Below are 24794 nucleotides of genomic sequence, written 5' to 3' on the forward strand. Positions count from 1 at the left end.
GTGATCAAATTGCATAGCTGCTGCTTTTTTTTCTCCCGTTAGCTGAGAAGTTATTGGGATACCAATTGCCAATAAATATTTAATTCCTTTCCTTGTGATGCTTTTGTTTGTTTGTTTTTTTTAAGTTTCTAAGGGTCAAATAAGGCTTCCAGTCTAGTTTTACTATTTTTGTTGTCTAATTACATTCAAGAGGGGACATAACACAGGCCTCAGCTGCCTTGGGTAAGGAAATAACGTGCCCCAAGTGTATCTTTACAAACAGCACATCCACATTATGCTTATACATATACTGTATGTTTATTAAGTAAAATGTAAACAAATTACAGTATATTGCAGACCAAGTCACCTACAGATTAAGTTGCAATATTCAGCATGTAACAGGGACTAAATATTTCAAAAAAAGAATGTTCTCATTCAAACAAGCACACAGCTGACTAGCTATCAATCCGGTACTAAGTGTACTCAGTAGAAAAAGGGATGCAACAGCTACACCTATAGATTTTATGAACACTTAAAAAAAAGTGAAACTTTGCAATTGTTTGTTTTTTTTTGACACCTAGCATGTGCAGTTTTGATCAGCTATACAGATCTACAGTATTACAGCTTCTAGGGTCACTCCGGAAACAATATAAACACTGACCAGTGAGTAAAGAAAACCCATCTTTGGATATTACAGTAAATAAAAATAAAAAAACAAAAAACAAACACACACACTGCCAGAATGAATAGCATAATTCAGTTTTCAGCATCATCTTTGGTTTCTTTGTTCTTTCGAACCTCTTCCACTTTCTTGTCCTGAGGAGGGAAAAAGATGTAATTGCATTAAAATGGTTTTTAGGTGATGGTTTGGGGGTAGGGGGGGAAGAAGAGCGTGTTATGCCTTTGTGACAATATCAGTACTTCAAAGGCAGAAAGACTAGATAGAATGGTCTCACAACATCTCTGCTCTGCCTGAATCCAGTATAAGCAAAGCACTGACACTACATGTTCAGCAGGGCGATATTCATACTGATTGGCATGTGGTCAAACATCTTATACTACAAGTTAAGCCATACATTAGAATTCCATTTTGCTTTATACATAAAATCTGGATAATAGATGAAGTTTGTGGATAGTTAGACCCTGCCCATTAATGCATCTGCCTTCCACTGAAAATAGGGATAATTTTTGGCTATGGGAAGATTAGGTATTTACCTCAATAATCTTTCTGGAAAAAGAGCATACAAGTCGCGACAGTAAGTGATATTCCCATACTTACGAGTTGATTGCAGAAGGATGGAATTTACATTCTTCAGCTCTACCTCCTTCTCCAGTGTTGTAAATCCCCCTTCAGTTTGCACCAAAGCAATTGAACAGCACTAAAACAAAAACAAAAAAAATAAAAAGGAAGGGGAACGGGGAGACTCCCCATTAAAATATTTCTGTTATCCTAGAACAAGCAGGTGGCATATACTCACATGTGGGTTAAACATCTTAAGCAACTTAAATGGAACAAATAGCAACCACCCATCAAAATGCAACCAGTATTAAACTTATGGAGTTTGTAGAGACTCACTTAACACTTTGTTGGGGGGGGTTGTTTTTTTTTTAAATCATCTGACAGAGCATTATCCTATGATACTGTGCTATTTGGCATGTCAATAACAGCTAAAAGTCAATCATCATCTAAGAACAATAGGCTTTTATTAATAATAACAGGAGTTGCCATACAACAAATTACGAGCAATTGGAAGAATTGGATGAGGCTTAATAGCACAGTTACTTACCGTAACAGGTGTTATCCAGGGACAGCAGGCAGATATTCCCACACATGGGTGACGTCAGCAACGGAGCCCCGCAGCGGACAGCCTCGAAAGCAAACTTGCTTGAAGATCTCGAACTTTCGAGTGCTGCATCGCGCATGCGCGCGTGCCTTCCCGCCCAAACTAGGGGGCGCATCTCCTGTGAGGATCCTCAGTTCAGATACCAAGCCAAGAAGCCAACCAGGGGAGGTGGGTGGGTTGTGGGAATATCTGCCTGCTGTCCCTGGATAACACCTGTTACGGTAAGTAACTGTGCTTTATTCCAGGACAAGCAGGCAGCATATTCCCACACATGGGTGACCTCCAAGCTAAGTAAAAAGGGAGGAGGGAAGTTGGCAATTTATGAGAAAAGATTTTGCAAAACAGATTGGCCAAAATGGCCATCCCTCCTGGATAAAGTATCCAGACAGTAATGAGAGGTGAAAGTATGAACCGAGGACCAAGTGGCAGCTTTGCAAATTTCCTCAATAGGAGTTGATCTGAGGAAAGCAACAGAAGCCGCCATAGCTCGAACTTTGTGGCCCGTCACTCGACCTTGTAGAGGAAGACCAGCCTGAGCATAGCAAAAAGAAATACAAGCAGCCATCCAGTTGGAGATGGTACGCTTCGAGACAGAACGGCCCAACCTATTTGGATCAAAAGAAAGGAAAAGTTGAGGAGAAGTCCTGTGAGGTTGAGTACGTTGAAGATAAAACGCCTTACAGTCCAAAGTATGTAGAGACGCCTCACCAGGGTGAGAATGCGGCTTAGGAAAAAATACTGGTAGCACAATAGATTGATTTAAATGAAAATCAGACACTACTTTAGGTAAGAATTTTGGATGTGTACGTAGAACCACCTTATCATGGTGAAAAACTGTGAAAGGCGGATCCGAGACTAAAGCTTGCAACTCACTGACTCGACGAGCCGAAGTGAGGGCAATTAAGAAAACAACTTTCCAAGTAAGATATTTAAAATGAGACAAGTCAATAGGCTCAAACGGAGGTTTCATCAGTTGAGCCAGAACCACATTAAGATCCCAAACCATAGGAGGCGGTTTAACTGGAGGATGGAGATTGAAAAGTCCCTTCATAAAACGAGCAACCAGAGGATGTGCCGAGAGAGGTTTTCCATCCAGAGGTTGATGAAAAGCAGCAATGGCACTAAGATGAACTCTAATAGAGGTGGATTGAAGGCCAGACTGAGATAAATGAAGCAAATAATCTAGAACTGAATTCAGAGGAGAAGATTTTGGTTAAAGACTATGAGTAGAACACCAAGCCGAGAACCTGGTCCACTTATGACCATAACATTGACGAGTGGACGGTTTTCTGGACGCCAGAAAGACATCCTGAACAGACTGAGAAAATTGAGAAGGATCAGTCAAGTGGAAAGGAACCAAGCCGTCAAGTGAAGAGACTGTAGGTTGGGATGAAGTAAAGACCCCCGACTCTGAGTGAGCAGAGAAGGAAAAACTGGTAGAAGAAGAGAGAACCAAGGTTGTCGGGGCCACCTGGGAGCTATGAGAATCATTGTGGCATGGTCCGACTTCAATTTGACCAGAGTTCTGAGAATTAGAGGGAATGGAGGGAATGCATAAAGAAACTGACCCCTCCAATCCAGAAGAAAAGCATCCGCCTCTAGACGAAGAGGTGAGAAAATGCGGGAACAAAACAGAGGAAGTTTGAAGTTGTTGGGTGACGCAAAGAGATCCACCCGTGGAGTTCCCCATCGAACAAATACTTGACGAAGTGTAGGGGAGTTGAGCGTCCATTCGTGAGGTAGAAGCAGACGACTCAATTTGTCTGCAAGGCAATTCTGTTGACCCTGAATATATACCGCCCTGAGAAGGATGTTGTGAGAAATCGCGCAATGCCACAACCTCAGAGCTTCCTGACAAAGGGAGTGGGAGCCTGTCCCACCCTGTTTGTTGACATAATACATCGCTACTTGATTGTCCGTCCGAACAAGGACTACTTGGTCGTGAAGGAGGTGAAGAAAAGCTTTGAGAGCAAGAAAGATCGCTCTGAGTTCCAACAGATTGATGTGACAACGACGATCTGTGGCGGTCCACAACCCTTGCGTACGGAGACCATCTATGTGGGCTCCCCATGCGTATTCGGACGAATCTGTTGTGAGTACTTTCTGATGAGGAAGGTGGTGAAACTGCAAACCTCTGGAAAGATTGGAAGAGAGCATCCACCAGTGGAGAGACTTCTTTAATAAAGGCGTCACCGCTATGTGACGAGAAGGCGGATCTAGGCCCTGCTGCCACTGAGACGCCAGAGTCCACTGAGGGACGCGAAGGTGGAGTCTTGCAAAGGGAGTCACATGTACCGTAGATGCCATATGCCCGAGGAGGACCATCATTTGACGAGCCGTGAGCGTTGACATGGAAATTACGCGATGACAAAGGTGTAGTAGGGTTTCTTGACGATTGAGAGGAAGGAAAGCTCTCATGTGAACCGAGTCCAATACTGCGCCAATAAATTGGATCGATTGAGTTGGAACTAGCTGAGATTTTGGAAAGTTGATATGAAACCCCAGACTTTGAAGAAAAGAAATAGTCTGAAGGGTCGCTTGAGTAACCCCTGGAAGAGAAGGGGCTTTGATAAGCCAATTGTCGAGGTAAGGAAATACCTGAAGCCCTCGAACACGAAGGGCTGCAGCTACCACGACTAGACACTTGGTAAAGAGAGGTCGCCAAGCCAAACGGAAGAACCCTGTATTGAAGATGAAGGTTCCCCACCTTGAACCGGAGATATTTGCGGAATTTCGGATGAACAGGAATGCGAGTATAAGCCTCTTTGAGGTCCAGTGAGCACATCCAATCTCCCTGATCCATGAGAGAATACAAAACTGGAAGAGAGCATGCAAAACTTCTCTTTGACTAGAAATTTGTTGAGAGCACGGAGATCCAGAATAGGTCGCAAATCCCCCGTCTTTTTGGGAACTAGGAAGTATCTGGAGTAAAACCCTAGATTGTGCTCGGAAGGAGGAATCTCCTCCACAGCTCGAAGGCGAAGAAGTGCCTGAGCCTCCCGAAGAAGAAGGGGGAGTTGCGAGAGACTGGAAAGACACTCTCCTGGAGGATGATCTGGAGGCACCTGAAGGAGTCGTAGAGAGTATCCCTCGCGGATGACCGTGAGGACCCAGAGGTCCAATGTAATGGTTTCCCAGACAGATATAAAAAGGGAAATGCGGCCTCCGATGGGCAGGGAGGAGTTCGGATACAAGGCGATTGGAATGCTCACCACTGGACCGTCAAGACCCAGAGGTCCGATGTAATGGTTTCCCAGACAGATATAAAAAGGGAAATGCGGCCTCCGATGGGCAGGGAGGAGTTCGGATACAAGGCGATTGGAATGCTCACCACTGGACCGTCAAAAAGGGTTTTGTCGCAGCAGGCGTCTGGGGCTTCTGAGGACGCTGTTGTTGAGGCCTTCTAGGTGGAGGCCTAGAGAAAGCTGGCGTGGACTTCATAGGGTATCTAAGAGCCGGAAGTTTGTAAGCCCTAGATGTGGAAGGTTTTGGTTTAGGGTGTATAAGAGAGGCGAAAGAACGTTCATGTTCCGAGAGCCTTTTAGTAGCCGCCTCAATCGAATCATCAAAAAGCTCAGAGCCCTGGCACGGTAGGTTTGCTAACCGATCTTGTAAATTGGGATCCATGTCCACTATTCTGAGCCAGGCCAGATGTCGCATGGCCACTGCGAACACCGATACCCGAGAAGAAAGTTCAAATGCATCGTAAGATGCCTGCAGCATGAAGAGACGCAATTGTGAGAGAGATTGAATAATTTGCTTATACTCAGCAAGGCGTTCTCTGGGCCAGTCTGGGCAAAAGGATGACAACTGTTTCAAAAAATAATTAAAATATGAAGTGAAGACATAGTTATAGTTTAGAATTCGGTTAGTCATCATCGAATTTTGATAAAGTCTTCGCCCAAATTTATCCATAGTGCGACCTTCACGCCCTGGTGGAACTGTAGCAGACACTTTAGAAGGATGAGCTTTCTTCAGGGATGATTCCACTACTAAAGATTGGTGAGAAAGTTGTGATTTCTCAAACCCCTTGCAAGGCACAGTACGATATCGAGACTCCAACTTAGATGGGATCGCTGTCACAGAGTAAGGAGTCTCCATATTCCGCAAAAAAGTCTGCTTCAACACAGGTGTCATGGGCAGACGTAATGTTTCTTTGGGAGGATGGGAAAGTTCCATATCCGCCAAATACTCAGGTGTGTACTTCGAATCTTAACGTAAGTCGATGTTAAGAGCCTGGCCCATGTCGAAGACAAACTTTGCAAAGGAGGAAGACTTCGACGTAGAAGCTTCCTGAGGAGAGGCAGAGCGAGAGCGAGGGAGGCCTCGCGGGAATACTGGGAAACTGGCTCCGAACCAAGACATAAGGTAACAGAGGATGCTGCACTACCAGTTAGAGGCGGTGTGGTGGAATGTTTCCGCTTAAGACTCCGAGACGGAGAAGTGCGCGGAGTACGAGGTTTTGCTAAAGGAGACCGTTCCCTAGGCAAAAGCCTCGAAGGCGGGGTCCTCGACCTAGAATGCCTCAATGAAACAGAAGAGGCAACAGTACTTTGAGAGTGAGGCACGTGTTTCGAAGAATCTGAAGGTCTTAAGCTCCTCGAGGAAAGGACCTTCGAAGACTTAGAGCGGTGCTTCGATCGAGGTAAAGACCGCTTAGAGGCTCTGTCAGGTGAAGAGTCCGAGGAAGAGACTCGAGATCGAGACCTGCGGCGAGGTGACCGCCGACGAGGCAGGGACTGCTGCTCAGGCTGGACCTGTGAAGACAAGGTCGAGGTCGGGACCAATTGTGCCACGATTGAGGAAATTTGCGTGGTCAAAATTGACTTGAGCATGTCCTCAAACATAGGGACAGAGACCAAGGGACTCGGAGTCACGGGAGGTCTCGTGCGTTCCATTGAGGACAACCTCAGAGGAGAGTATTCCCTCGATTTGGAAGCACGTTTGGAAGACGGTCTCGAAGACGGAGTCGAACCTGGAGCCCCAGGTTGCGAGGTATTAGACTCCGTTGGCTTCTTAGGATTGGTACCTGAAAAGGAAGCAGGAGACTTACCCCCCAGTCCAGGCTTCGAGGACACCGAGGAGGACTTAGAGGCTGAGGCCTGCAGAGTAGGCGAAGTCGAAGTCTTTGTACTCGAGGCTTGTCCCGAAGTGGAGGGTTTCACAGATGCCTCAGCCGAGGCTACCGCTTTTTCGGGCTCCATTCGAGGAAAAAGCTCGAAGAACCTGTCGCAGCGGCGTTTAAAGGCACGAGGTTGAAGAGTGAGGCAGCGAAGGCAGTCTTCGGGACGATAAGTCGTCCCCAAGCAGAGCATACACAGACTATGGGGGTCAGTAATGGAAATAGTCCTGCCACAGATAACACCGTTTGAACCCGGTAACAGGCTGGGACATAGAAAGGACAAAGTCCGTGTCGAGAACGAGGGAGAGAGGCCTAGGCCTCAATTTCCCAACCCGACGTAGAAAAACAAAAACTAAAAGTTTTACTTTTTTTTTTTTAAGTAGAAACAAAATGAAACACAGCGACCGAACAGAAATAAAGACTACTCAGCCGCGGTGAAGAGAAGGCACAACGCTACGGGAACTAAGTCGACAAGTCTTCTCAGCTCCGCGGAAAACGTTGAACTAAGGATCCTCACAGGAGATGCGCCCCCTAGTTCGGGCGGGAAGGCACGCGCGCATGCGCGATGCAGCACTCGAAAGTTCGAGATCTTCAAGCAAGTTTGCTTTCGAGGCTGTCCGCTGCGGGGCTCCGTTGCTGACGTCACCCATGTGTGGGAATATGCTGTCTGCTTGTCCTGGGATAATATAGTTTTTGGTGGAATTCATTGTGTCATGTGTACAAAATGGAAAGAATATTAGCCATTCAGAAAGGGAATTTTAAGAAATTTCAGATTTGGGAACCATTAACAAAATATTGTAATACTTAATTATTGTTTTTCCCTATAACATGCACATCCGGGAGGGGGAGGTTGGGGGTCTGATAGATTAATGAATTTAGATATATTGGGGGTTTATGATATAAGTTTTATGTGATGGGCATTGTGAATGTGTAGGGGGTGGGGACTAATTCTGAAATGGATATTAATGGTATATTAAGTGTGTCATTGATGTATAAAATGTGGTATTTAATGTTACACTTATTGTAAGTTTTGAAAATAATAAAGAATTGGGGGGGGGGGGAGGGGAACCTGACAGAAGAAAACCTCCAGCTCTGGACATCTGTTTGTCTGAACAGTGGGCAGGTGAACTCTAGACTGACAGAGCGGGGTGTCAGGACTCACTCTTTTCCCAGAAAGAAGATTAATTTTGAAGACAAACCTAATCTTCCCTTCGAGTGAAAATGGTATACAAGTCCTGGCAGGAGGTGATGTACCACAGCAGTCTCCTGATCCTAGTGTGGAACAGATTATCCTGCCCTTACCACTGAGAATCCAAAAGTGGTATCCTCCCTCGCTATCACATCCACCCTATAAACTTTATTAATGTATGGAGAGTGGACCATGTAGATGCTCTACAAATTTCTTCAGGTGGAATTGCTCATGTCTCCACCCATGAAGACACCACAATTTTAGTAGAATGAAGGCTCAAAGAAATTGGCGGCCAATGTACGCTGATGAGATAGCCATACGAAGCCATCTAGAAATGGTAGTCTTAGATGCCTAGCCTAACTGCACTGGTTAAGACAAAAAGTTGATCTCAAACAAAATTCACTGGTTAGTTCTAGGTAGCAAAGACGACTTCTCCGTGCACCCAGCAATTTCAAAACTTTGATCCAACAAGACTGCGTGCGCTGAAATAAATGGCCCCAGGAAGACCTGGCAGCAGGAAAAGAAGCTGCCCCTCGACCAGGGCGGTATCTGTGAAATCACAAAAATGCCCCCGAGCAACACCATCCCGTGCAGGCGGGCAGGCAAGGTCCTCAGGAAGATGGGGCACCTTTAGAGTCTGTTAAGGTCTGAACCAACTTGTCCAAATCCTCGCCAAACAAGAAAGACCCTCGAAAAGGAAATTTCATCAGCTTAGCCTTAGATGCCGCATCCGCCAACCAAACCCAGAGCCACAAGGTATGACAAGCGGTCATCCCGAGAGCCATGGACTTGGCTGACGCAACAGGTCATACATGCCATCTGAGAGATAGGAAGCACCCTTTGGCTACTTCCTGTTCCACCAAGGACCAGTCAGACTCCTGGTCAAGGACACACTCAACCCACCAAAAAGAAGCCCAAGCCACCAGACCGCCACACATTGCCGCCTGGACCACTAGGGCAGTGACATCAAAATTATGCTTAAGAGACCCCAACCTATGTGCTTCAGAGTCCCTCAAAGCTGAGCTGCCCTCAACTGGCAACGTATGCCGTTTGCGATGAACAAAACTGCCATGTCCACTACCGGCAACATCAAGGAATCCCTATCCCCCTCTATGGGCAAGCCATAAAGCACACAAAACAAAAGGGCTACTCCAGCGCCTTCCATGGCACAAGCATAATATCCTGATGCATAAGAAAAGAGCAGGAGACTGAACATATCCACCAAAGGAGGGGGTCCACCACATGCAGGAGCTCCTTCGCATCCTCCTCGAAGCACAACACCGAGGAAACCTGACGAATAAACTCCTGGAGCTCCTCCCACTGAAAAATGCGCACCAGACGCATCCTTGCCAGCTGATGGAACCGAAAAACCTCCACCTACAGCATCCGTCCCCCTGAGAGGATCCTGGAGGTCCTCCAAGGGGTCCAGGTCCTCATCAAGCGAAAACTGCTCATAAAAAAAAAAATCATCCCAAGAGACCTCAGCCGCTTGGACAAAAGATGAGGGAACGGGGACAAAACCGGCACTGAGGGGGGTGAACCGGAATGGACATAGAGGGAAACCCCCCGGGACAGAAGCAGGCTCCCGGCTGCCTGAAGATAAGCCTTGCATAAGGCTAAAACAAAATCATGGGAAAAACACACTGGCGACTCAACGGGGTTCGCTGACAAAGCCGTGGACCTAGCAGAAACCTGCCCCTGTCTCTCCAATACAGGGGGAAGGTCACCTGAAGCTGCAGACAAGATGGAGGCGCTTTGACAAAATCAGCGCAAAGCCCACAAGAAACAAACAAACAAACAAACCCACACCCCAGACTTATAGCGGCTGAGAGGCCTGAATTATTCAGAACAGACTACTGGCTCTCTAAGCCATGTGGCAAGGCTTACAGCTGAGGCACCTCTACAAAATTTTGAGGTGGAGGAAATGGAGTGAGGAACGCAACCTTGTCGAGTGTTGACACCCCCGAGGTTGGACAGACCTCAGAAAGGGTCCCCCCAAGCTCAGTCGAGCACCAGATAGGGCAAGGAGGCCGCTAAACAAATTCCGACAGCTCTACTAATCAAGGGAAGACTGCAACAGCTTACAACACCTGCTGGAGACTGAGAACAGACTGGTAATGTTAGCGGGAAACACAGCTATTTGTATTTCAGCCTCCACCTGCTGGTCATGGTGAACAATTATTCATCAGTGAACTGTGCCAGTCTGGAGAGGTGCTAAAGAAATAGAGTTAGAGCTAAATTAAAAAAAAAAAAAAAAAAAGAAAAAAAAGTTGGGATCAGTACATCTTACTACACACCATCCACCTCATGCCTGAACCACTAGAGATTCAAAATACTTGCATTTATAGACAACTACTACTCACTTTAGAAGAATACCATGCAAGCTATGATATAGATAAGCAAAAAGCATCATCTGTTCATGTAAAAAAGATCCATGATGTCATGGTGCCCCCCCAGGAAGTGCCAGTGGAATGAGTAAATCCACAGTAGAACTAGATAAGACTGCAGAGGGATTAGACAGGTTTCTATGTTAAACAGTTCAGTAACACTAAATATAATTTGTTTTTGTGATACGGTAACCAGAACTTGAGGGCAGGATAGGTCAAATATAAATGCAGGACGAAAACTGAAGTCTAAAATTCTAGCTTCAATGACTTTGAAATCTCAACCTACCTTCTCTCGCAAACGCTCAAGCTTGGCCGCCATCTGCGCTTCCCGATTTTCTTTGTTGGCTTCCATCTTATGGGTCAGTTTCTCCTCTGCCATTTTGCTGAAGAGATTATTTTCTTCTATTGCTTTCTGATGCACTTCTTTTTCATGCTCCCGTTTCTCAGCCAGTTGCTTTAACACTTCGGCTTCATGAGACTAAACAGGAGGTAACAAAATCTAAGCCAATATTTACCTGTGGATTTAACCACTGCATTGCACATACCAAGGTTACAGAAAACTGTTTTAAATTGGTAAACAAATTACTGATGTATTAACAGTGGAGCTGAAATAGTTTACAACAGTGGAAACTTTTTATGAATCTTGTTTAATACTGAACATTAGACCTTGGAACTTAGAAGACACCTTCCCAAATGTCAAACTCCCATTATAAACATGACAATATTTACCTTGCGCCTTTCTTCTGCAGCTTCTAATTTCCTCTGAATTTCTTCCAGTGAAACATCTTTCTTTTTGGGAGGAGATAGGGGAAACTCTGGGGCTGATTCACTTGACCGAGGACTCAGTATAAGTTCAAATGCTTGCCCTGAGGCACGCTTCTCTAGTTCTTTCACCTGCATATCTTGAGCAAAAAAGCACAGTTACTTACCGTAACAGGTGTTATCCAGGGACAGCAGGCATATATTCTCACACATGGGTGACGTCATCTACGGAGCCCCAGCACGGACAGCTTTTTAAGCAAACTTGCTAGAAGTTTCAAGTTTGCACACTGCACCACGCATGTGCGAGCCTTCTCGCCACTAGAGGGCGCATCCCCACCTCGTGGTCCTCAGTTCCATATCCAGCAAAGAAAAGCCATCCCCGGGGAGGTGGGCGGGTTGTGAGAATATATGCCTGCTGTCCCTGGATAACACCTGTTACGGTAAGTAACTGTGCTTTATCCCAGGACAAGCAGGCATGATATTCTCACACATGGGTGACCTCCAAGCCAACCAGAAAGAGGGCAGGTGGGAGGATGGCAATTTAGGAAAACAGGTTACGTAACACCGACTGGCCAAACCGGCCGTCACTCCTGGACAAGGAGTCCAGACAGTAGTGGGAGGTGAACGTATGAACCGAAGACCAGGTGGCAGCTTTACATATGTCCTCCATAGGAGTAGAACGGAGGAAAGCAACCGAAGCTGCCATCGCCCGGACCTTATGCCCCGTGACTCGACCCGAGAGCGGGAGACCAGCCTGAGCGTAGCAAAAAGAGATACAAGCAGCTAACCAGTTGGACAAGGTACGCTTGGAAACCGGATGTCCTACCCGATTAGGATCAAAGGACAAAAACAATTGAGGAACCTTCCGATGAGACTTAGTACGTTGGAGATAAAAAGCCAACGCCCTCTTACAGTCAAGCGTGTGAAGCGCCGTTTCACCAGGATGAGAATGGGGCTTCGGAAAAAAGACTGGAAGAACAATGGACTGATTGAGGTGGAAATCAGACACAACCTTAGGCAAAAATTTGGGATGGGTGCGAAGAACCACCTTGTCATGATGAAACACAGTGAAAGGAGGATCCGCAACCTAAGCCTGTAGCTCGCTAATCCGACGAGCGGACGTGAGCGCAATCAAAAAGACTACTTTCCAAGTGAGAAACTTAAGAAGAGCTTTATCGATCGGCTCAAAAGGAGGTTTCATCAGTTGAGCCAAGACCACATTAAGATCCCATACCACAGGGGGAGGCTTGAGAGGGGGATGAACATTCACAAGACCCCTCATGAAACGAGAAACCAGAGGATGCAGAGAGAGGGAACGACCCTCGAGATGTTGATGAAATGCAGCAATTGCACTAAGATGCACTCGAATGGAAGTCGTCTTCAGACCAGAATTCGACAGATGCAACAGATATTCCAGCACCGAAGACACAGGAACTGAACCCGGGTCAAGGTGGTTGGTGGAGCACCAGGAAGAAAATCTGGTCCACTTCTGGGAATAACAAAGCCTAGTCGAGACTTTGCGAGAGGCCTCTAAGATTTCCCGCACTGAGTGAGAAACTGGAATCGAAGTCAAGGGGAAAGGAACCAAGCGGTCAGATGTAACGACTGAAGATTGGGATGTAACAGCGAACCCCGACTGAGACAGCAGAGAGGGAAAGACAGGCAGAAGCAGAGGCTCCCTGACACTGAGTTGAAGAAGCAGGGAGAACCAGTGTTGTCTTGGCCAACGAGGCGCAATGAGAATCATAGTGGCTTTGGTCGATTTTAGATGAATCGGCGTTCTCAAAATCAGAGGAAAAGGAGGGAACGCATAAAGGAACCTCCCCTCCCAGTCGAGAAGAAAAGCATCGGCCTCGAGACGGTCCCGGGAGTACATCCGAGAACAGTAGAGGGGTAGTTTGCAAGTCTCGGGCGAAGCAAACAGATCCACCTGAGGAGTCCCCCAGCGGTCGAAGACTTCGCGTAGGACTCGGGAGTTCAGCGACCACTCGTGCGGCTGGAGGAGACGACTGAGTTTGTCTGCTAGACAATTCAGCTCCCCCTGAATGTAAACCGCCCGCAAGAAAATGTTCTGAGAGACGGCCCATGTCCAAAGCCGCAGGGCTTCCTGGCACAGAGGCCAAGAGCCCGTCCCCCCTTGCTTGTTGACGTAATACATTGCCACCTGGTTGTCTTGTCCGAACGAGAACCACTCGATCGTGCAGGAGGTGACCGAAGGCCCAAGCGGCCAGATAAATGGCACGAAGCTCCAACACGTTGATGTGACACCGACGATCCGCGGCCGACCATAGGCCTTGCGTTCGTAAACCGTCTAGATGAGCCCCCCACGCATACTCCGAAGAGTCCGTGGTCAGGACCTTGCAATGCGGAGGGACGCGAAAGAGCAAACCTCCGGACAGATTGGTAGAGTTGGTCCACCAACGGAGCGAGCGTCTGAAAGACGGAGTCACAGTCAAACGTCGAGATAGCGGGTCGCGGTCCTGACGCCATTGCGAGGCCAAGGTCCACTGAGGAATCCTCAGGTGCAACCGAGCAAATGGGGTCACTTGGACCGTTGACGCCATGTGCCCCAAAAGCACCATCATGCGTTGAGCCGACACTACCTGCAGTTGCGAAACCTGCCGGCCCAGGCGAAGCAGGGCCTCCAGTCGTGGAGAAGGAAGGAAGGCACAGAGGAGAACCGTGTCCAGCACGGCCCCTATAAACTGGAGGGATTGAGTCGGCTGCAAGTGAGACTTGGGAAAGTTCACCTCGAACCCTAGACCCTGAAGAAGCGTGATAGTCTGTTGGGTCGCTGAAATAACTCCTTCCCTTGTCGGGGCCTTGATCAGCCAATCGTCCAGATATGGAAAGACCTGCAACCCCCGGGAACGCAGAGCAGCCGCGACCACCACCATGCATTTCGTGAATACCCGAGGGGACGAAGCCAGACCGAAGGGTAGTACACGGTATTGTAGGTGCAAGTCCCCGACCTGAAATCTTAAAAACTTCCGAAAGTCGGGATGCACCGGAACATGGGTGTACGCTTCCTTCAAATCGAGGGAGCACATCCAGTCCCCCTCGTCCAACAGAGGATATAGAATCGGAAGCGATAACATACGGAACTTCTCCCTGACCAGGAACTTGTTGAGCTTCCGGAGGACCAAAATGGGGCGCAAGTCCCCGGTCTTCTTCGGGACCAAAAAGTAACGGGAATAAAATCCCCGGCCTCGCTGATCGAGAGGCACCCTTTCGACCGCCCGAAGGCTCAACAAGGCCCTGGCTTCCTCTCGGAGAAGGGTCAACTGGCTTCGATTGGACGGGCACGCCCCGGGGGGCATGTCTGTAGGCTGCCTGGAGAAGTTTAACGAATAGCCCTCTGAGACGGTCCGGAGCACCCATGCGTCTGACGTAATCCCAGACCAAGCCCTGGCAAAAGCCGTGAGCCGACCCCCGATGGGGAGGGGGTTGAGCGACCTCGCGGCAGGGGCCAGCCCCCGGCCGCTCATCCCGTCAAAAAGACGGCGCCGGCTTGGACGCCCCCTGCGTAGCGGGCTTGGCGGGCCCCCCTCTACCCTGTTGGGTAGGGCGACGGGGTGGAGGCCTCGAAAAGGCCGGTGTTGATTTTTGAGGATACCGCCTAGGCGGCTGTTTAAAAGGCCTCTGAGCCGGCGGCTTAGGCTTTGGACGAACCAGAGACGCCAGAGAGCGCTCTTGCTCAGAAAGCCTCTTGGTAGCCGCATCCAGGGAGTCGTCGAATAACTCCGACCCGACGCAGGGTAGATTGGCCAATCGCTCCTGCAGGTTGGGGTCCATCTCGAGGGTCCGGAGCCACGCCAGCTGGCGCATGGCTACCGCACAAGCCGAGACCCTCGAGGCAAGCTCAAAGGCGTCATATATCGCGTGAAACAGATAGAATCTGAGCTGGGACAGGTTCGACGCAAAAGTGGCAAATTTATCCCTTTGTGACTCCGGGATCACCCCCTGAAAATCCGGCAGATCCTTGACCATGGACCTGAGGTAGGAAGAGTAGGCGAAAGCATAGTTGAGGACCCTTGTGGCCATCTGGGAATTCACGTACAGACGACGGCCGAATTTATCTAGGGTCCGACCCTCTCTCCCCGGGGGGACAGCAGCCGAGACTCTAGAAGGCTGCGAGCGCTTAAGAGCCGACTCCACCAAGAGCGACTGATGGGAGAGTTGCCCCTTGTCAAACCCCTTAGGGGGAAGAGTCCGGTATTTGGATTCCATCTTGGTGGGCACTACCGCCACTGTAAGAGGGATCTCAAGGTTCCGCAGCAAGGTTTGAAGGAGGACCTTGTTAAGCGGGAGGCGGGGGGATTCCCGCTGAGGGGCAGGAGAATACTGTTCCTCCAAAAATTCTTTGGTATAGTGTGACCCTGCCGACAGGTCCACCCCCAAAGCCTTCGCCATGTCATGGACAAACTTTGAAAAAGAAGATGTCCGTGCAGGCGGGGAGGGTGACCGAGACTTCTCAACGGAGCCGAAGGGAGAGGCCTGGCGAGAATACCCGAACTGTCCCCCGGACCCCGAACCCCAAGAGGCACGATCCCGTGACCTCGAAGGAGTCGGGGACACAGTCCGCCAAAGAGACCCCCGTGGGGAACCCCCCGGGGTACGGGGTATGGAGGCCCGTCCCTTCCGCCTCGGTGAGGAGGCACGGGAACTCTCCCTGATCGGGGACCGTAAAAGATCTGGGTTGTCGAGGCGGAGTTCCTCGACACGCAAAGCTCCAGTCTCGGGCGGGGTCGAGCGACGACTCCTCAGAGGCGAGGCTCGAGCCCGCTTAGCCTTTTTAAGGCGTTGCTTCGCCCGAGGCTTGCTCGAGGGCGAGGAACCCCGTGAAGACCTCGGGGACGAGGACGAGGAGATCCGGCGTACCCGGCGCTGCTTGTCTCGGGACCGCACACTAACCTCGGGCTGTCTCACCGGGGTCGGATCCGAGGGAAGCGTCGAGGTCGAGGCAGCTTCGGCCGCTGAAAGGCCGGTGCCCGAGGCCGAGGTCGCCAACTGCGGGGCCCCAGAGACCGAAGGCGAGGCCGAAGCCTGCTGCAAGGTCTCAATGGCCCCGGAAAGCTCCGAGGAGATTAAAGCGCGAAGCAACTCCTGGAACGCCGGGATAGTGAGACCCGGAGGCAACACCTGGGGGCGCTCCGCAGAGGGCGACCTCGGTTTCGAGTATTCCCTCGGGGCTAACCCCTTCGACACCTTGGGCTGGGTCGAGGTCGACGGTCCCGCCGACGAAGAGCCCGAGGATGGCTTCCTGTTAGATGAAACTGAGGAAGGAAGTCGAGACTTACCCGGGGCTTGCTTCTGCGAGGCAACCGGCTTCGCGGGAGCCGAGGGGTCCGATGTCGAGGCCGAGGCCGGGGCCGAAGCCGAGGCCGAGCTCGAGGCCTTCCCCGTCGGGGTATCGACGGCAAAGAGATCAGCCATGCGGGCTTTGCGACGAGTAAGGGCCCGTTTCTGGAAGGTGGCACACTTAGGGCACGATGCTGTCGGGTGATGGGGCCCCAAACACCGTATACAGCACCTGTGAGGGTCAGTGATGGACAAAAGCCTATCACACTTACCACACTTCTTAAAACCCGTTACGGGCCGGGACATGGGCCCAAAACAAGGCCGGGAACAAGCGAGGTTCCTCGGCCACGGCTACCGGGAGCCCCCGGAGCGAAAAGGAAAATCGAATTTTTTTTTTTTTTTTGCTGGATATGGAACTGAGGACCACGAGGTGGGGATGCGCCCTCTAGTGGCGAGAAGGCTAGCACATGCGTGGTGCAGTGTGCAAACTTGAAACTTCTAGCAAGTTTGCTTAAAAAGCTGTCCGCGCTGGGGCTCCGTAGATGACGTCACCCATGTGTGAGAATATCATGCCTGCTTGTCCTGGGATAAAAGCAGATACTCAGTTTTTATAGAGGAAAACCCTAATCTAGCTTATCCAAGAGGTTATCTCCCACAGATTCCTCCAGAACATAACTCTCAAACTGACCTTTCATCTCCCAAATAATGCGCAACGAAAATGTTCAAGTCTACCTTAGAAATGCGGGTAGTCTATGCCACACTTTGAGGCCTTGAATTTTGATGTCAGCTGGTCAATTACTACAGCTTCAAAAAAATGCTAAAGACTTCTCTCTTCTCTGCCCGATTCACAAATTGCCTATGCTTGTGCTTGCAGTGTAATCCTAATGTAAACCACAGATTACTCATTATCTTGATTGTAAACCACATTGAATCTTAGTTGAAAATTGTGAGCTATAAGAAACTGCATGATAAGATACAGTGAAATCTGATGAGTAAAAGTATTTCCAGCCAGTAGTTCAATTAGCAGGAGTCTTCGCTGGGAACTTAATGTGTGTACTATGGACTAAAATAAACTAGCCCTTACTAATTTTGCTTGCAACTGAATCTGAATATATAATCAGCCAAGACAAACCTGCTAAAAGAATCTTGTACAGATACACCTTTATTAAAAATCGGTAACAAATCATAATGCTTTTAAAAAAAACAAACCACAACATGACCACCACTAGGTACATTTCTTAAATGATTTTTCACACTAAAAAAAAAAAAAAAAGTTTGTGAATCTGTGCTGCGATACGGGGCAGTAGGGGGCATTGTAGTGCTTAATTCCCAGTGTTCTCCTGCTCTTTTCCTGCTTTAGTAACACCCTGCACCGAGCCTTGCTCGACTCACTCCAGTTCTCTTCTCTACCAATTCTTCCCAACTCATCTCCCTTACTACAGGGAGCTGAGCAGACAAATGGACCTCTGGGACATTACACAGCCATGTACACATGCTCATAGTCCCTGTGTCTATGCCAGTGATTCCCAACTCGCAACCAATTCTGTCTCTCATTACTAAATGGATGCTAGAGAATAAGGGCAGCAACCCTTCCCTCAGGGCCTCCATTGTGACCCATGTATGACAGTGGCCAACAGAATAGGGTCTGTTGGTTAGTGAAAGCTCATAGGCTGTGTCCCCCTCCTCATCATGGACTTCCCTGACAGACTGAAAACCCACTAGAGAATTGGGGTCGGCAAGTACAATAAACAAGAGCCTATGCTGACTGCTGATGCTCTTATGCTTTGAAGTAGAGGGAGGGGAAAGAGGAGAGAGGAAGGATGTGAAAGTCTGCCCTTGTTTTCATTATTATCTGGGATCATATTTAAATTGACACTGCCTTAAGATTTAAGAGAAGCTTCTGACCTAAGTACTTCATGTCTTTAGGTTGGGTACCTTCTTAGTCTCCCTCATGGCTATCACATCCATAGCAGTGACAGCCAAAAGTCTTATCATTTCTGTTCATTATTACAGCTTAAATATATAGCACTTGCAGCAGTATGTGGCATCAAAGTTGTAGGCTGACTGCCCCAGATATTCAATACTTGGCATGTAAGGCCCACAGCATTAAGTATCAGCAATTGTTGGCTGATATTCAGACCTTGTCCTGTTAAATTTAGTGCATAAGGTTTGACAGCTTTCTTGATATCCTAAATGTATACAGTTAAATAATTGGTTAGCAGAATGAAAAGTCATCGCTAACCAGTTAAGTAGGCACTCCACCCATTTTGCCCCTAAACTAATCATCAGGAGATAGCAAATTAGCAGCAATATATAGCAGCACAATTCAGTTAAGTGCTATGTCACTCAATAGGGTTAACTAAGCAGGAGCCAGATGGCATTGTGTTAACTGAATGTCTTCACTTCCTTGAGAAAAAAAACAAACAAACCAAAAACCAACCCCATTCAAGGATGATATAAATAGGGACAAACCTATACAGTAGTTACATAGCTAGGAGGTTAACAATGGCATCTGGCAAAAAAACCCCCAACAAAACACACCACTGTTCTCCGACTTGTAGGGCCTCCCTTTTGATATAAAAAGATGTTGAACTCTGATTTTTATTTCAAAAGACTTGAAGTAGAAAATCATGCATGATATTTAGCTTATAGTACAAAATTCACCTACCTGAAGTAGCCATGACAAAGAGTAAAAACACTTCAAAATATGCACCACAAAATTCACATAAGATACCTAAACGCAAAAAAAACTTTTATTAATATAGTTTTAGATCGACTGTGGTGTAACAGTATAGTACTATAAATGAAATTGGGCAAGCAAGATGGACCTTTTCTACCGACATACTGCCTTAACATTTCATAAGCTACATTTTACACTAACATACTTTCACACCAAGAAAGGAGACACCCTATGACAGAAAGCCAGTTTTTCAAGTGTCAAATCAGATACCTCCAATCACATTGGGCCTGATGTATACAATCATTAAGTACTCATAATATGTTTTGTTTGAAATATTTAAAGAAGGGTGGGAGGGAAGGGATATATGTTTTTCTGATGATATTAGAAAGAATTTCAAGTGTTATATAGAAGTTTTAAATGATGTATTTCTGTACACTTGTTGTGCGATTTAAAATGAATAAAGAAATTATTAAAAAAAAAAAAATTTGCTTGCTTGGGACTAGCTACTATTATTCAGTAGCACTTAACTGGCTAACCTAACCCGTTCTTTTACTAACGTGTAGCACAGATTTTAGCACCGGCAGCAGCGGTAATTGCTCCGACGCTCATAGAATACCACTGCTCCTGGTGCTAAAACCCACACTACGCATTAGTAAAAGAGGTAGTAACTGCTGCTAATATTTCAGTCCATGCTAATCACAAAGCCTGTAACTCACAGGCCACTTAAGTGACGAGTACTATTAAGCACGTATGTCAGCCAGCTTAAAGATAACTGGATATTCAAAGATGAAAGACAAGACAAAGAGAAGTTTAACAGGTCTGCAGTGGAGAGCAAACGACTAAACAAAAAAGGAAAACTGCAAAGATGATGTATGCGATTCAGGAACTTTATTGAAGACACAAAACGCTTAGTGTTAGAAACCGGGACCCTAACTGCAGTTTTCCTTTTTTGTTTATTCAAATATGAAGCCTGCACAGGACCTTGCTTCCACTATCTGAGAATATCATCATCAACTCAGAGCAAAATGCTGTTGACAACTGAATATTGACCCCATAAGCTTTTAAGAGGTTGCAACCTGCATGAAGTATGCTTATGTATGAAGTATGCTTATGTAACATTATTTATTGTACTCGGCTGTAGTTTTAGCTCACGCCTTTACAGTAGCAGTCAAGGCAAGTCACGTCACAGTCAAGTATGATGGATAGCTAGCCTTACCTCTAGAGGGCTTAGGATCTCCATTTTGTACATGGTACAAATAAAGAACCTCTAGAAAAAGTACAAATGTATAAACTAAACCTTAAGTTTATATACTGCATCCTCTCCATAAAGAAGATAGAGCTCAGCACAATTTACAGGTACTTTAATAAATGAGGGAAGAACATAATAAGAATTAGTGGTTATAAGGGGGGGTGGAGAGCTTTGCATTTTTTGAGAAAAGCCAGGTTTTCAGATGCTTTCGGAATAATTGGAAGGAGCCCAGATTCCGCAGCAGGACAGGAATGTTATGCCAAAGCTCAGTGATTTTGAAGAAAAGAGATTTCCCTAATTTTCCTGCATAAATGACACCTTTTAATGAGGGGAAAGATAGTTTAAGTTTTTGGGTGGATCTGGTAATGTCAGGCCTCGAAGAATTCCAAGATAGTGGAACAGTTACTGTTCTCCCCCATATGAGTACAATTATAAAAACGTATACCTACAGAATGTTATCCAGCGAGAATTTATCCCACATTTATAGTGCAAACCTATTAGTTCACCCTGTACTTAATTCTTACAATTGAGCCGAGGTGGCTGATCCAGCAGCAGGTTGCACATTGCTTTGCAATTAGTTTTACAATTGTTTTGTTTTGGGGTTTTTTTTAAGATGGTGAAAAACAAAAGCACATGATTATTTTTAGTTGCACATATATCATTCCTATCTTTAAAGCCTAGGCGGATTACTTTGGGTTGCTAAAGTTTATTATCGAGGCTAAAACGTATGTCATCATGTCAATTCATCTTCAAAACAACCTGGGCTCCACCGCCCAAGCCAGTACAACAAAGAGCTCGGCAAGCCGCTTCCTCGCAGCGGATTGGCCCAAGGCGCGTCCCTGTTTGGCCAATAGCGACAGAGCCCGCCTCCGCACGCGCCCAAGAATTCAAAACAACGAGGCGCGAGGAGCAAACGGCCGCAATCCGCCACTGGCCCCGCCCATCGCAGGAGCCCCGCCTTCCCGTAGGCGGTACGGCGCTCACGCGGGCCCCGTTTGGCTCCCGGAACTGTCAATCAGCGCGGCGTGGCGCGCGCGAACGCCACATGAGCTGTTCAAACCGTCGGAATGGCGCGTAGCCCCCGGGCAGTGGACGCAGGCGAGCCCCCCCCCCCCCCACTCGCCCGCTTATTTTCGAGTCTCCGCGAATAAGAGAAAGAGCTCTAGGAACAATGAACCCTCGCGGCGAGGTAGACAGGACGCGACCCTCGGAAGGATTGAGGGGGGGTTCCCCTGCACAGCTCGCGCCGATACGCCCGTTTTTCGTTCGCGCCTGGATCAAAGTTGCAGAGCGCGACTCGGATGCCGAGCTTCCGACACGAGCGGCAGCCCGCGCACACACACACGCTCCCGCCGGAGGCGGGAAGAGGTTCTCGCTCGCTCCTAAAGGCACAGCCGAAAGAGTTCGTCCGAGTAAACAAAGGCCGAACAGGAAGGAAGGAAGGGGGGGGGTCTTCGCTTATAAATAAAGAGCGGCATGGGAGGGGGCTTGGTCAACGGCTAGTGACACGCTCTCCCTCGTCCAAGTGAAGTAAAGCCCAGAGCCGAAGCGCAACTGGAGAAAGCCACAGCCACCACGTTACTCCGCTATCACACCCACCTGCTCCGGCTGACTGAGACCGATGCCCAACGGCGGCGAACAAAAGCGCCAAACGGCGCCACGTGACGCACACAGCCACCCTGACATTGGTGGAGAGGCTGGGCACGTGCGCCCCTCCTTTCCCGGCTCTGTAAGGACGGATGACGTCTCCTCCTAGGTAAACAACTTAAGCGGGATGCATCTTGGGAAATGTAGTCTTATAATCTGTTTCAGGGCATAAAGTGAAAGAGTGGAGGTTGTGGCTGCAACCCCCCTCTCCCTTTGTCTTTACAGTTGTGACTGACCACCTGCAATCTACCTTTTCTATGCTGTTCTGAAGTGGTTCTGAATCTGAACCCAGCCCTTGGACACAAACAGCCAACAGTTACAAAGGACATCAGTATCAATATGATGCTTATTTACTGCTATATCCCATTTTCACGGTCCAGTGCTTTATAAAAGTGAAAATAACCAAGGAATCACAGACTTAAAAGCTTCAACAATAGAATTACAGCAACAGTCAATAACCTAATCAATATTTATCAAGATAACTTTGCATTCATGCAAATTCACTGGGCATCTTGAAAACCATCTGGCTAGGCGTGTTCTAAGGACTGGGTTGAGAACCCCTGCTTTAAACAGAACCTCTGTTTTATAGCCATGCCTTTTTGGAATTTTGTCACTCCAAATTAGCCAAGTAGGTTGTAGAAATAAACATATAAAAAGGCAAGAAAAAAGAAAATATACATCATAGTACATACATATCAACAATACATGTGTACTTAAAAAATCATAAAAGGAAACAATTTACCCATCTTGTCCTTTATAGAAAAAGAAGAACTATGTAGGACCAGTTCCATTATCTAAACACAACCCATTTTTCATCCCCAACTAGTAAGCTCTTAAATTCCACCACATATTTATGGATTTTACTGTGATCTACAAACATATTACAAGCCATGATAATGAGACCATCTCTAGATTCAAAATTCCATCCTAAATCCCATCTATAGTCTCTTCATTAATTTGCACTCAACCTTACTATAAAATGAAACTGATGACTCAGATAATGGTTGAGAAATCAATAATCAAAAGTTACTCAGTGGCTGGTTAGCTCAGCAAGTTCTGTTCAGAGGGTAAAGACAGAGCCTGCCATTACAGTGGTAAGCAACAATAAGATTTCAAGTGTTGGAGAGAAAGATTTCACCTGGGATCTTGAGCAGAGAGACAGTTGCAAATAAGTATAAAATATTAACAAAGCAAAGAAAATTCCAGTAAGGCATCTTTGTTCCTGTTTTGAAGATGGAGGTAAACAAAACAACTGACCTAGAACACTATTTATGTCCCAGTTCCTAATTCGCCTCTACAGTTTGTTTTAAATATAGCAATGTTCTCGAACCACTTTTGTCATGAAATAGTTAACTCACAGACAACTCCCTTCTACTCACAAACACACTCCATAGAAGATAGAGGGTAAAGTGGAGACAAAAAATTGTGTCCCTGACAATGCAAAGGCTTCACGAACATCTAAGACAAACCAATGTAAGAGATTACAAAGGAAAAAGCCTCAGAACCCCTCCCACAAACACCTTATTGAGTGAATTAAAAGTGGGAAAATTCTCAAGGGGTGAATCTTGTCACAAGCATAAAAAAACCTCTCACATTGGGAGATGTTATAAGCCTTAAGTAATGCAGGGGCTCTGAGGCTTTTTCCTTTGTAATCTCTTACATTGTTTTGGCTTAGATGTTCGTGAAGCCCATTTGCATTGTCAGGGACACCGTTTTTTGTCTCCACTTTACCCTCTGTCTTCTTTGGAGTGTGTTTGTGAGTAGAAGGGAGTTGGCTGTGTATTATATTATCCTTCCACACAAGTGTTTGTTGATCATGAAATGGTTAAGTAACACCCTTTCAAACAGATGTGAGATTAATCTGTCTATTAAAAATAGCAGAATATGAGCTATGTTCAGAAGAGAATTTTTTAGTTCCTTCTTTAAATCATGTTTAACACTGGTTTACATATCTTTTTGTTGGACATGGGTTTCAAATTCAAAATAATTTGACAGAAGAAATATAGACTGGTGTACCAAAAACAGTGCAGTCTAATGATTTAAATTATCTATACAGTCTGTTTTTAACCTTCAAATATGTTTCAATTTGTCCAAATGTTAGCTAAATAATGGGAAATCAATCTGCCATGGCACATCATTATGGGTAAAAAAATATCTGACCACCTTAACATTATACATAGACCCTGCCAGTGCACCTCTGGATTCATTGTTATAGTGTTTTGAGAAAAGCAGAGTTGCTTTATTCATAAATTACAGTGATGAAAAAGAAGGGTATTTAATGATGACAGTACATCCCAGGAAGGAGGCATATTACTATATAGCTGATTCTGAGGAAACCTATGTTCCAAAATTGATTCAAGGAGGCAGGTATGTCTGGTTGTGACTGTTCTGTTTGATGTGTGTGGATCATTGTTGGAGCAGCTGACTGATCATGTGTGATGGCTGCAGAATTCCCAGCAAGAGCCCCCAATAAGATGGTTTGAAAGGTGGAGGATATGGGGTAATTTGTAACAGCAGCAGAAGCCTTGGGTTGTTCCTGGCTCCCCCCCCTATCTCAACCCATCATTGATCTTGGCAGGACTCAGATCCCCCATCACTGCTGCACCTGCTGCTGTGCTATCTCAATCTCCATGG

The 24794-nt window shown here is 46.9% G+C and overlaps 1 protein-coding gene across 4 annotated transcripts; it reads right to left on the bottom strand.

The window, feature by feature from the left end:
• Positions 1 to 272: 272 nt before the first annotated feature.
• On the bottom strand, positions 273 to 23567 carry STMN1 (stathmin 1). 4 transcript variants are annotated; one of them, XM_033954351.1, is made up of 5 exons: positions 23540 to 23567; positions 19253 to 19318; positions 11251 to 11423; positions 10808 to 10999; positions 273 to 795 (listed from the first exon to the last, which is right to left on the bottom strand). In XM_033954351.1, the coding sequence occupies exons 1-5, from the start codon at positions 23550 to 23552 to the stop codon at positions 736 to 738; spliced, it is 504 nt and encodes a 167-aa protein (XP_033810242.1). In that variant the 5' UTR covers positions 23553 to 23567; the 3' UTR covers positions 273 to 735. The 4 variants fall into 4 exon arrangements, with proteins under 4 accessions (XP_033810242.1, XP_033810240.1, XP_033810243.1 ...); XM_033954349.1 differs by lacking the exon at positions 23540 to 23567 and adding an exon at positions 23299 to 23389; XM_033954352.1 differs by lacking the exon at positions 23540 to 23567 and adding an exon at positions 22113 to 22183.
• Positions 23568 to 24794: the final 1227 nt, after the last annotated feature.

This window comes from Geotrypetes seraphini, chromosome 8, assembly GCF_902459505.1.
Source record: "Geotrypetes seraphini chromosome 8, aGeoSer1.1, whole genome shotgun sequence".
Lineage (NCBI taxonomy): Eukaryota > Metazoa > Chordata > Amphibia > Gymnophiona > Dermophiidae > Geotrypetes > Geotrypetes seraphini.

Excerpts from the sequence above, each read along its gene's own strand:
- STMN1 (XM_033954349.1), bottom strand. The coding sequence starts at position 23,374 with ATGCCTTACTGGAATTTTCTTTGCTTTGTTAATATTTTATACTTATTT. Across the intron at positions 19,319-23,298 it reads CTCTCTGCTCAAGATCCCAG|GTATCTTATGTGAATTTTGT; the intron begins GTGAAATCTTTC and ends TTTTGCGTTTAG. Across the intron at positions 11,000-11,250 it reads CTGCAGAAGAAAGGCGCAAG|TCTCATGAAGCCGAAGTGTT; the intron begins GTAAATATTGTC and ends CCTCCTGTTTAG.